The 14,067-nt window shown below is 40.5% G+C and overlaps 1 protein-coding gene across 1 annotated transcript in view; it reads left to right on the plus strand.

The window, feature by feature from the left end:
• CYTH4 (cytohesin 4) overlaps positions 1-14,067 on the plus strand; it is a 150,778-nt gene that overhangs the window by 69,358 nt on the left and 67,353 nt on the right. Inside the window, exon 6 of the mRNA XM_053721226.1 lies at positions 8,765-8,845. Within this exon, the coding sequence (XP_053577201.1) occupies positions 8,765-8,845 (81 nt within the window). The remainder of the gene's footprint in view (positions 1-8,764; positions 8,846-14,067) is intronic.

A 14,067-nucleotide genomic window follows, 5' to 3' on the forward strand; every position in this document is an offset into this window, starting at 1 on the left:
TCTCGAAAGCATCTGGGGTGTCCCAGGGTATGGGGCCTAACATGTCAGGCAATGTCGGGGTAGGTCTTACCTGTGTCTCCCGCACTGGTGAGAGTTCTCGCTCCGTCCGGGCTTGGGCCCGTGTAGTCACTGGGTCCGCCTCGTTGTTGCATACTGGAGCATAGGCAGAAGTCATGGGGCCCAAATCATTGCCCAGTAGTACTTCGGCAGGTAAATTATCCATTATGCCCACGTTCACAGCCCCCTTTCCCGCTCCCCAATCAAGATGCACTTTAGCTGTTGTAATTTTGTACACATCCCCCCCCGCCACTCTAACGGCCACAGTCTGTCCAGATCGCTTGTGCTCCGGCACCAAATGACTCTGTACCAGCGTGATAGTAGCCCCTGTGTCTCTCAATCCCTCGGTAGATCGCCCCTCGAGCCATACCTTCTGCCGATGGTGCTGGCGGTTATCTGAGGCAGCATATACAGGGTCCGCCTCGTGAAGCGGCCCCAAATATTCCTCCATAGGGGCCTCTTGGTTAACACAGAGGGTCCGGGCCGGACGATATGCCCCAGAGGGGTAATTGTAATTCCTGGGTGTCTGGTGCGTATTAAGGGGGCAGCTAGCCATGAAATGCCCTGGTTGCTTGCATCGGTGGCAAGTCGGTCTGGGACGCTCAGAGCTGTTATTGGGTGGTCCTGAGTGTTGGGGGGGCCCTGCAGGCACCGGGGCTCGGAATTCAGCACGAGGGGGTGCACGGTAAACCTCTCTGGGTTCGTGAAGACGGGAGTCATAATGTTCATCGGCCAATTTGGCTGCTTCTTCTAAGGTAGAAGGTCGCCTGTCTCGCAGCCATTCCTTCCCTTGCTGTTCCATGCCATTATAAAAATGTTCTAAGAGAAACAATTGTAAAATTTCCTCACCAGTCACCGCTTTACTTCCGCTCATCCAGTGATTTGCCGCTCTCCGCATTCGGTGCGCCCATTCCATATGGGTATCGTTAGGCTTCTTTTTCGTGCCCCGAAACTGTCGGCGATACGCGTCCGGAGTTACTGCGTACCGTCGCAACAGTGTCTCCTTAACTAGCTCATACTGTGTCACTTCCTCAGCACCCAGAGTACGAAAGGCTTCCAGGGCTCGCCCGGATAGTTTCCCAGACAATATCGTGGGCCACTCCCTGTTGGGAATCTGGTGCAGGGCACATTGCCTTTCGAAGTCCGCCAAATATTCATCAATCCCTGTCTCGCTCTCTAGGAAGGGTCGAAATGCCGCATAGGGTATCTTGGGCCTCCCAGCATTTTCGACAGGGATGATTACCTGCGGGGCTTCAGCATTGCGGTGTGCGTTCGCTAGGTTGAGTTCGTGGGCTCGAGTCTCTCGTATATCCTTGTCCGCTTCCGCCATCAACTGCTGTACCAATTCCATGGAGGGGTTCGGCCCGTACAGTGAGAGCCTCTCCCGAACAATCCTGGTTTTTTCGTCACTAATCGTGGTCGGTGTTTCCGCCATTGTGAAGCTCTGATCCAGTTCGGTCAATTCTGCGATCAGCTCTCTCCTCGGCCGGTTGCTGGCGTACCCCCCTCTGCTTTCAAGTAAATCCTTTAGGGTTGTACGCTTCAATTTTTCGTAAGCGCTCTCCATCCGTTCTGTACCTCTCCTAGGAAATCCAGGAAAAATCCCACCGCTGCCGCCAAATGTTACGGTTACCCTTAGTCTCGCTGAGAGATGGACCGCTTAGTAGCCTGGATTCCTATTGCTGAAGAGGGGAGAAACTGCTTTCCATAGTATTCTATATGAGTCTCGCAAATGTAGAATAATCCCCCTTAGCTGTAGTACAGCTAGGATACCCTTCTGCCCACAAAAACGAGTCAACGCTGCGATTGAGGGACAACCAAGAACTGAGGACTGGGATGCCCAGCCTGCTTTTTATTTAGGTTACATGCACACAGGGCACTCCCAGGGGGGGAAGCATAAAATCCCCCATCACACATTTAGACAAAGCCCTTGGACAGGCCACCGCAGATAACAAGTACACACAAGAAAACAATTGAGTCCTTCTTATCACCTAGCAGTGAATGCTTATCACAAACTTAATTACAGTACACAATATGCTAGGAAACCTGCCTCAGAAAATAGTTTTCTCAAAACTGAACAGAGTTAACCCTTTATGAAATGATACTTGTTACAGTTTTCTTGGAGCCCTTCTTAGGCGCTGGCTTGGCTGGTTCAGGCATTGCTGCTGGGAAATAAGTTTCTTCACAACAAAATAACTAATGCTTCTGTAACACTTACCTATAAAATAAATCCTAAGCTAGCTACAATATAACTAATAGTTACATTGTATCTAGCTTAGGGTTTATTTTTATTTTACAGGCAAGTTTGAATTTATTTTAACTAGGTAGAATAGTTATTAAATAGTTATTAACTATTTACTAACTACCTAGCTAAAATAAATACAAATTGACCTGTAAAATAAAACCTAACCTAAGTTACATTAACACCTAACACTACACTATAATTAAACAAATTCTCTAAACTAAATACAATTAAATACAATTAAATAAAATTATCTAAAGTACAAAAAACAAACACTAAATTACAGAAAATAATAAACAAATTACAAGATTTTTAAACTAATTACACCTAATCTAATCCCCCTAACAAAATAAAAAAGCCCCCCCAAAATAAAAAAAAGCCCTACCCTACACTAAATTACAAATAGCCCTTAAAAGAGCCTTTTGTGGGGCATTGCCCCAAAGTAATCTGCTCTTTTACCTGTAAAAAAAATTACAACCCCCCCCCCACATTAAAACCCACTACCCACACAACCAACCATACTCTAAAACCCACCCAATCCCCCCTTAAAAAAACCTAACACTAACCCCTTGAAGATTACCCTACCGTGTGAAGTCTTCACCCAACCAGACCGAAGTCCTCAACGAATCCGGCAGAAGTGGTCCTCCAGACGGCATCTTCTATCTTCATCCATCCGGCGCGAAGCAGCTCCATCTTCTAGACATCTGACGTGTAGCATCCTCTTCTGACGACATCTTTTTGAACAATGACGGTTCCTTTAAGTGATGTCATCCAAGATGGCGTCCCTTCAATTCCGATTGGCTGATAGAATTCTATCAGCCAATCAGAATTAAGGTACAGCCTTAATTAGAACAGCCAATAGAATGCGAGCTAAATCCTATTGGCTGATTGGATCAGCCAATAGGATTGAACTTCAATCCTATTGGCTGATTACATCAGCCAATAGGATTTTTCCTAACTTAATTCTGATTGGCTGATAGATCAGCCAATCGGAATTGAAGGGACGCCATCCTGGATGACGTCACTTAAAGGAACCGTCATTGTTCAAGAAGACGTCGGATGAAGAAGATGCTCCACGTTGGATGTCTAGAAGATGGAGCCGCTCCGCGCCGGATGGATGAAGATAGAAGATGCTGTCTGGATGAAGACTTCTGCCCGTCTGGAGGACCACTTCTGCCGGTCTGGAGGACCACTTCTGCCAGATTCGCTGAGGACTTCGGCCCGGTTGGGTGAAGACTTCTCACGGTAGGGTGATCTTCAAGGGGTTAGTGTTGTTTTTTTTAAGGGGGGATTGGGTGGGTTTTAGAGTAGGGTTGGTTGTGTGGGTGGTGGGTTTTAATGTTGGGGGGTTGTAATTTATTTTTTTTTTACAGGTAAAAGAGCTGATTACTTTGGGGCATTGCCCCACAAAAGGCCCTTTTAAGGGCTATTTGTAATTTAGTGTAGGGTAGGGCTTTTTATTTTGGGAGTTTTTTTTTATTTTGTTAGGGGGATTAGATTAGGTGTAATTAGTTTAAAAATCTTGTAATTTGTTTATTTTCTGTAATTTAGTGCCTCTGCAAACTGCCCCCTTATTTCAGTTCTTTGTCAGACATCCATTTTAGCCAATCAGTGCTCACTCCTGGGTAACTTCCTGTGCATGAGCTCAATGTTATCTATATGAAACTCATGAACTAATGCCCTCTAGTGGTTAAAATGCATTCAGATTAGAGGCAGTCTTCAAAGTCTAAGAAATTAGCATATGAACCTCCTAGTTTTAGCTTTCAACTAAGAATACCAAGAGAACAAAGCAAAATTGGTGATAAAAGTAAATTGGAAAGTTGTTTAAAATTACATTCTCTATTTAAATCATGAAAGTTTTTTTTGGACTTGACTGTCCCTTTAATTGTATTTAATTTAGGGAAATAATTTAATTATAGTGTAATTGTAACTTAGGTTAGGTTATATTTAACAGGTATATATGTATTTATTTTAACTAGGAAGTTATTAAATAGTTAATAACTATTGTATCTAGTTAAAATAAATACAAACTTGCCTGTAAAATAAAAATAAACCCTAAGATAGCTACAATGTAACTATTAGTTATATTGTAGCTAGCTTGGGGTTTATTTTATAGGTATTTAGTTTTAAATAGGAATAATTTAGTTAATGATAGGAATATTTATTTAGATTTATTTAAATTATATTTAAGTTAGGGGGTGTTAGCAGGGTGGAACAACCGGTGGTGTAGAAGTCACGACTGCGACCGGGCCCCTGAGGTCTGCCCCTCAGGTGGGCCCCCCAGCTTCAGCACATTAAAATACTTTTCTTTTGCGTGTTTTTTAAAAAAAAATGTTTTGCTTGTTTAATGTTTCAACTTTCCCGGAACTAAGCAGCTTTGTCGCTCACATTAGCTCCTCCTGACTGACTGCACGTGTAGTCAGTAGTGTAGTGAGTCACTGATTTATGCAGAACACCAGGTAGACCGTGTGGAGTAAAGCAACAAATCGAGTGTCACACAACCAGAACGTGTGAAATTGGCAGGAGGACTATGTCACTGCCGTGATCATGTGATTTAAGAAAGGTAGGCAGCTGGAGTTCCAGGCGAAGGAGTCGTGACAGATCAGGTGATGGGGGGCACACACAGCCTGCTTGTAGTGCGACTGCGATGTGATTGTACAGCTAGCACTATAAACTATAATCTGAGGCAGCGTAACCATGTAAATCTGGGTGAGGGAGGAGAATGGGCTACAGAGACTGCACTGCTCAAACCCTGCACCTGCCCGGCTGTGCAGAGATGGGAGAGCCGCGCTGAATTGTCATAAAGACAAACCTGCATTAGGGGGCAAAGCAGCAGGAAATGCAGAGCCGCGTATGGCCTCAGCCCTCAGAACAGACTGTTTAAAACATAGCAGCTCCTCCAAATAAGGATTCTGGTCTGGACACCGTCCCCTTCCCAGCTCAATGTTAGAATTTGCTGTCTATTTAACAAATGTCATAAAAAGTTTTCACGTACTATTATTTTCAGGCAACTTCATTTGATTTTATGAGGCTAGAGTCCAACCTTAGCCTACATACTTATGTTATGCCCCAAAAAGTGATACCTATCTGCAGGCAGGTCTCCATTTTTGAGCTATTAGAAGGACATTTGTTTTGAAATTGCATTTTTTGGGAACTTGTGGCCTTAGAAATTTGTCCAGTGTAATTTATTAATTTAGCACCCATAAGCCTGAGTGGCACCAGCTGGACAAAATTTGTTATAGTAGCACTGATTATTTTATTTTAAAAATGTACAGAGCTCTAGGCAATGCATAATATTAATAAAGGAAAGGTAGAAAAATGTAATAGCCCCATGGTGATAGTGTGTGTTGTACATATGGTCTAGGGTGGCATCATGTAATATAGAAGAAAATGGAATGCTGTCAGAAACAGCATAAGAATCCCTTGTGATATTATATGACTTACTATATGTAGGAGGGGATGCATGTTGTCATAGTGACAGGATAAGCGTCTCTTAACAGGTGCTGTAGCGTCTGATAGATTTGAAATATATGGTTTTATTGAACAGACTGAGGGGTTTAATATATAGTGTAACATCAAATTCACTAAGGACGTATACTTGTTCTGCCATAAGCCCAACATTAGACATCTTAGTAAATGTAATTGTGCCACTCAGTTATTTGCTCCAGCTATATTTAGCCTGTTCTATACAACGCCAATTCTCAATGCTATATAGTGTGTTTAGGGCACTGGGTAATTTAACTGCTATATCTGTGATAGCTATACACTGACAGTTAAGGTCTATGTGATTCTACTGCTAACAACATGTGTGAATGTAAAAATCTTCTATTCCAATTTAGCAAAACATGCTGCAAAATTCTTCTAGTGGAATTAAAAATGCACTGGTATCAAATGTATCTTCTGTAATGTTGTTCATTTGATTAGAAGACAATATTAAAGGGCCATTATAGTCAAAATATGACATGCCCCCAGGCTGATCTGCGCCAAGACTGCATGTGACTCTAGAAATAGTGCAGCTTTTTGAGAGTGCTATAGCACCATAGCTGAGCAGTGTTTCAGGGTCATGTGATGTGTCCCTGGTCCAGTCTGGGAGTACTGTTCCACTTTCCTTGGTTTTATATATATATATATATGTGTGTGTTTGTATATGTGTGTGTGAGTTTGTGTTTGAGTTTGTGTGCATATACTCTATGCATGGACTGTACTAATCCCTAAGCTATATTTATGATATACGTGTGTGCGTGTGTGTGTTGTAATGCAGAGTGACTTCATGGATTCTTGCACCGAGGCCCTGGGGTTGCTAGTTACGCCTCTGGGTGTTAGGGTTAGGGTTAGACTTAGGTTTAGGGGTTAATAAATTTAATGCAGAGGGTGGCAGATTAGGGGTTAATAAGTATAATGTAGGTGGCGGCGGTGTAGGGGGGCAGATTAGGGGTTAATAAGTATAATGTAGGTGGCGGCGGTGTAGGGGGGCAGATTAGGGGTTAATAAGTATAATGTAGGTGGCGGCGGTGTAGGGGGCGGAAGATTAGGGGTTAATAAGTATAATGTAGGTGGCGGCAGGGTTCGTGAGCGGCGGTTTAGGGTTAATACATTTATTAGAGTTGCCGTGGGCTCTGGGAGCGGCGTTATAGGGGGTAAAACAGTATAGTATAGTGTGGGTGTTTAGTGACAGGGTACCAATAAAGCTGTGAAAAAGCCGAAGAGCAGTGAGATCGATGACTGTTAGTTAACAACAGTCCGCTGCTCATCGCTCCGTACTTGGTGCGCAGCTTTTTGACAGCTTTTTTGGTAACTTTGGAGAACGTATTCAGGTCCGCGGCAGCGATGTTAGGCGAGCGTATTGGTGCCGTTGAATGCAAGTAAGTTGACGGGTTGATAAATAGATGCCCTAGTCTGTAGTGCCTTTTTCATACCTAAAAGGACATGGAACTCCAACGATTTCTTTCATGATTCAGATAGAGTATACAATGAAAAAAATAGTCCTTTATTAAAAGCAGGTAGGTAGGCTTATAGGTGTGCCCATTTCTGGAGTAGGGATGGGCAATTGTGGATAAATCAAATTTGAATGTTAAATATTTATTTGTATATTCGTTTTACACAATTGAATATCGATAAGCATGACATTTCTTTAAAATTCAAATTTCATTTTCGAATGTTGCTTTCAATTTAGAATTTTGCTGTAGAATCGATTGCTGCTTTTGATTTCATTTCAAATGTTCATAATAATTCAGATATAGAAATTTGAATTTTGAATGTGTATATTCGATATATTATGAATATTCATATCGAATGTTGGAACTGCGAATCGCATAAATTCATTCAAAATCAAATGTTATAGGTAACAGAAAGCATACGTAAAATTTGAATATTCTAACAAATATTACCAAGTATTAATTAAAATTCAAAAACCAGTATTCAAAATTGGAATGTTAGAATGTTTGATAAACATTTGAAATTCTATTCAAAGGGAAAAATGTATAAAAATTTGTTTTAAATTTTGAAAGTTGCAAAAATATTCGCCCATCCCTATTCTGGGTCACTATATTGCAGCAGTTTTGCAAGAATACTTTTAACAATGTTCTATAATTGCAAGAGCACTAGGTGGCAGCATTGTTTGCTGTAATGTAATGCTTCTGACACGTGCAGACTATCTACCTAGGTGTCACTTCAACAAAGAATACCATGAGAACACAGTACATTTGATAATAGAAGTAAATTTGAAACTTTTTAAAAATTTTACATTTTGTTTCAATAACAAAACAAAAAAAAGAAACATTTGGGTTGATGTCCCTTTAAGTATGATGATTTTATCTGATCATGCAACATGCTGTACACTGATTGATTCGCTCAGCTATTTACGTATTTCCCTAACTGTCCACCACAAAGGAGACCAGAAATTTTAATCCCATAAGGTTTTTCATGAGGTGCATCCTTGAACTGCTCTTGATTTGTAAAACCAAATTGTGCTAATAGAACAACAGTTTTATGTCATTTTAAGTATTGTATTTTGCAATGCAGAGCTTGACTGCAGATATATAATATGAGTTTAATGTCCCTGTAAATTGTGGATCTTTTAACCCCTAGACGCCATTAGTACGTTCCATGGCATCCTAAAAGCATTGCGCTTAAACGCCTTTACGATGACATGGAACATTCTAACTTTTTCTGTGTCCTGCTCCCTCCCCCCTTTAGGAAATGGAAAATCAGACTGGGGGATGTACCTAGAATCGTGGTCAGCCCCCATGATCCGATCCTGACATTGAAAACATGTGGGCATGACAGACATAGTTAGAAAGATACAATCACCCCCCTTTAACAATAGCCCCGTTTATGTGGCACTGTACATTATAACCCTAAATGTGCAAAAAATAATCAAAATATAAACTAAAAATGAAACAGAAAACAAAAACTAACAAAATAGTAACATAAATATGATGCTTCTCTCCTCTTCTGCTCCTCCAGGGAAGCACTCAATCTACAGGTTCTTCAGGCATTTGTGGACTGCCATGACTTATCTAAACTCAACCTTGTGGAAGCTCTAAGGTGAGGACTATATAACTGTTTCTGTGGGTTGTACAGCATACATACCATGTGTATACCGAATACTGTGGCTTTGGCCAAAACTAGAGCAAATATGTGTTAAAATACCAATACCACACCGGTCTTCAGGTCTTGACATATACCCTAATACTAACAACCTTAGCAGGTAAGTGCTGTTCCCAAACTGTAATCAGATACCTGTTTATGCCGAGGATGCCAACTTAAGGCTCTGATGCCTGGTTGCACTATCGCTGGGTAACAGGAAGAATCTGGGTTCATCCGTAATCTTTATGGGCTGAGAACTTACTCAGCATCCACTCTTTGCACCTTCCCGTTAGTTGTCTCCATCCAACATGGCAAGTGGCTCTCGGCACCAGGATGATGACGGAAAAAATGACGTGGGGGAAGAAGGTAATTTGCCCGGATCCAAAAGTCACTGAAAAGAAAAGTGGGACCCAACTGGTCAAATCGATAAGGAAAAAGTTAAAAAGTTACTTTTATTCAGCCATCAATAAAAGCAAGGAAAGATAATAGAGGCAAAAAGGTGCGCTAGAAAACAGCTAACCTGATTAGTATGGAAATCAAACAATACACAAATGTGCTGAAAAATATATATAAAATATAATATACATTTCATACTATAATAAAATACGACCACCGGTAGTTTAAAGATTTAGCTAACCATCAATCAAGTTTACAAAAATATACATCAAACAAATTTGTATTGTAAACTAATCTATCATATCTAAAAAGGTTAATATACTAAAAGAGGGGCTAATCTTTGCCGGCTGAATGGATACAAAGTCCCGCTACAAAGATCAACAATGTGGCAGTCTCCTAATGATTCAAAGGGCCAATTGATGCGTGTGAGTTAAGTTCCTTCTGAGTTATAGGGAATAAACAAACAGTCGGCTAGATTTCCAGTTTGGAGTTAGCCTTAAAAAGCAGCGTTGGCCGGTCCTAACGCTGCTTTTTAACGCCCGCTGGTATTACAAGTCTTGCAGGTACAGGTGTACTGCTCACTTTTTTGTCCAGACTCGGAAATACCGCAAATCCACTTACGTCAATTACGTATCCTATATTTTCAATGGGACTTGCATAGCGCCGGTATTACGAGTCTGACAAAAAGTGAGCAGTAGACCCTCTCCTGTCAAAACTGGTACCGCATTTAAAAGTCAGTAGTTAAGAGTTTTACACTACAATTACCTATTAACCCCTAAACCGAGGCCCCCCCACATCGCAAACACTAAAATAAATATTTTAACCCCTAATCTGCTGAACCGGACATCGCCGCCACTATAATAAACATATTAACCCCTAAACCGCCGCACTCCCACATAGCAAACACTAGTTAAATATTATTAACCCCTAATCTGCTGTCCCTAACATCGCCGCCACCTACCTACATCTATTAACCCCTAATCTGCCGCCCCCAACGTCGCCGCCACTATAATAAAGTTATTAACCCCTAAAGCTGTCTAACCATAACCCTAACCCCACCTAACTTAAATATAATTTAAATAAATCTAAATAAAATTACTACAATTAACTACATAATTCCTATTTAAAACTAAATACTTACCTATAAAATAAACCCTAAGCTAGCTACAATATAACTAATAGTTACATTGTATGTAGCTTAGGGTTTATTTTTATATTACAGGCAACTTTGTATTTATTTTAGCTAGGTACAATAGTTATTAAATAGTTATTAACTATTTAATAACTACCTAGATAAAATAAAGACACATTTACCTGTAAAATAAAACCTAACCTAAGTTACAATTATACCTAACACTACACTACAATTAAATTAATTACCTAAATTAAATACAATTAATTACAAATAAATAAAATTATCTAGAGTACAAAAACCCCCACTAAATTACAGAAAATATTAAAGAAATTACAAGATTTTTAAACTAATTACACCTAATCTAATCCCCCTAACAAAATAAAAAAGCCCCCCCAAAATAATAAAAAGCCCTACCCTACACTAAATTACAAATAGCCCTTAAAAGGGCCTTTTGCGGGACATTGCCCCAAAGTAATCAGCTCTTTTACCTGAAAAATTACAATTCCCCCCCAACATTAAAACCCACCACCCACACAACCAACCCTACTCTAAAACCCACCCAATCCCCCCTTAAACAAACCTAACACTAACCCCCTGAAGATCACCTTACCAGGAGATGTCTTCACCCAACCGGGCCGAAGTCCTCAACGAAGCCGGAAGAAGTCTTCATCCAAGCCGGGGGGAAGTGGTCCTCCAGACGGGCAGAAGTCTTCATCCAGACGGCATCTTCTATCTTCATCCATCCGGCGCGGAGCGGGTCCATCTTCAAGACATCCGACGCGGAGCATCCTCTTTTTCCGACGGCTAAACACAGAATGAAGGTTCCTTTAAATGAAGTCATCCAAGATGGCGTCCCTTCAATTCCGATTGGCTGATAGAATTCTATCAGCCAATCGGAATTAAGGTATAAAAAATATTTATATCTATTGGCTGTTCCAATCAGCCAAAAAGAATGCGACCTCAATCCTATTGGCTGATTGCATCATTTCAGCCAATCGGAATTCAAGGGACACCATCTTGGATGGCGTCATTTAAATGAACCTTCATTCTTCGCTTGGTCTTCGTTTGAAGAGGATGCTCCGCGTCGGCTGGATTGAAGATGGACCCGCTCCGTATGGATGAAGATAGAAGATGCCGTCTGGATGAAGTCTTCTGCCGCTTGGAGGACCTCTTCTGCCCGGATCGGATGAAGACTTCTGCCCCTCTGGAGGTCCACTCGTGCCCAGCTGGGTGAAGACGTCTCAAGGTAGGGTGATCTTCAAGGGGGTAGTGTTTTTTTAAGGGGGGATTTGGTGGGTTTTAGAGTAGGGTTGGGTGTGTGGGTGGTGGGTTTTAATGTTGGGGGTATTGTATTTTTTTTACAGGTAAAAGAGCTGATTACTTTGGGGCAATGCCCCGCAAAAAGCCCTTTTAAGGGCTATTTGTAATTTAGTATAGGGTAGGGATTTTTTTTTATTTTGGGGTGCTTTTTTTATTTTATTAGGGGGATTAGAGTAGGTGTAATTAGTTTAAAAATGTTGTAATTATTTTTTAATTTTCTGTAATTTAGTGGGGGGTTTTCGTACTTTAGTTTATTTAATTTAATTGTAGTTAATTGTAGTTAGTTTAGGTAATTTATTTAATGATAGTGTAGTGTTAGGTGTAATTGTAATTTAGGTTAGGATTTATTTTACAGGTAAATTTGTACTTATTTTAACTAGGTAGTTATTAAATAGTTAATAACTATTTAATAACTATTGTACCTAGTTAAAATAAATACAAACTTGCCTGTAAAATAAATATAAACCCTAAGCTAGCTACAATGTAACTATTAGTTATATTGTAGCCATCTTAGGGTTTATTTTATAGGTATTTATTTTTAAATAGGATTAATTTATTTAATTGTAGTAATTTTATTTAATTTTATTTAAATTATATTTAAGTTAGGGGGGAGGGTTAGACTTAGGGTTAGACTTAGGTTTAGGGGTTAATAAATTTAATATAGTAGCGGCGACGTTGGGGGCGGCAGATTAGGGGTTAATAAATGTAGATAGGTGTCGGCGATGTTAGGGACGGCAGATTAGGGGTTAATAAAATGTAACTAATGTTTGCGAGGCGGGAGTGTGGCGGTTTAGGGGTTAATATATTTATTACAGTGGCGGCGATGTCCGGTCGGCAGATTAGGGGTTAAAAACTTTATTTAAGTGTTTCCGATGTGGGGGGGTGGCCTTGGTTTAGGGGTTAATAATAATAGGTAGTTTATGGGTGTTAGTGTACTTTCTAGCACTTTAGATAAGAGTATTATGTTACGGCGTTAGCCCATAAAACTCTTAACTACTGACTTTTAAATGCGGTAGGAGTCTTGACAGGAGAGGGTCTACTGCTCAGTTCTCCAAGACTCGTAATACCGGCGTTAGGCAAATCCCATTAAAAAGATAGGATACGTAAATGACGTAAGGGGATTTGCTGTAAGCTTGAGTCACGGAAGAAAAGTGAGCAGTACACCTGTACCTGCCAGACTCGTAATACCAGCGGAGGTTTAAAAAGCAATGTTGGGACCTCTCAACGCTGCTTTTTAAGGCTAACGCAAGACTCGTAATCTAGCCGCCTATTTGCCAAACTTATTGAAAATTTATATATATATATAACCAACAGATATAGTGACAACCTTATGGGAATGGACTTTTGTCCTAAATATATGCAAAATATATTAAATAGAATTTCACTTGCTCTCATCCTATTGGCTGTTCACCAAACCAATAGGATTCCACTTGCTCTCATCCTATTTGCTGATTTGTAAATGTCAGCCAATAGGAATGCAAGGTACCCTAATAAATATGGGGTACCTTACATTTAATCATCAGTGTGCGGCAGACGATAGCATGAAGAGGAAACTTCATGCCGCCGTGGAGCACCACTGCAGGGAACCACTGCCAAGGAATATTGCCACCAAGGACCATCGCCGCCACCGAGGATCGCCACATCTGGAAACACCGCTCTGTATCTCCGCTCCACGCCGCATTCGCTGTGGATGAAAATGATAACCTGTCTGGAAGAAGATCTTCTCCGCCGGACTTCAGGAACAGTGAGTAGCAACCTGGGGTTTAGACTTAAGTTTTTAAAAATAATTTTGGGGGTGGTTTGTTTTATTTAGATTAGGGATGGGCAGTAAAAGAGCTAAATGCCCCTTTAAGGGAAATGCCCAAACAAATGCCCTTTTCAGGGCAATGGGTAGTTTAGGTTTTTTTAGTGTTAGGTTTTTTATTTTGGGGGGTTTGGTGGGTGGGGGGGGTTTACTGTTAGGGGGGACTTTGTGTATTTTTTGTAAAAGAGCTGATTATCTTTGGCCCTGCAAAAATCCCTTTTAAAGGCTACTGGTAGTTTATTCTTAGAGTAGGCAGTGTTTTAATTTTTGGGGGGCTTTTTTATTTTCATAAGGATTAGGTTAAATTTTGTAAAATGTTAGCCTTTTTTTATTTTTTGTAAACTTATTTTTTTTTATTTTTTGTAACTTTAGAATGTATTAGTTTAGGTAATTTGGGTTAATTTAAGGGGGTGGGTTAAGGGGCTTAGTTATTTAAATAGTTATTTGCATGGGTTTTGGCGGTTTAAGGGGTTAATAAGTTAATTAGGTTTATTGCGATGTGAAAGTTTTGCGGTTTAGGGGTTA

The sequence above is a fragment of the Bombina bombina genome, chromosome 7 (assembly GCF_027579735.1).
Source record: "Bombina bombina isolate aBomBom1 chromosome 7, aBomBom1.pri, whole genome shotgun sequence".
Lineage (NCBI taxonomy): Eukaryota > Metazoa > Chordata > Amphibia > Anura > Bombinatoridae > Bombina > Bombina bombina.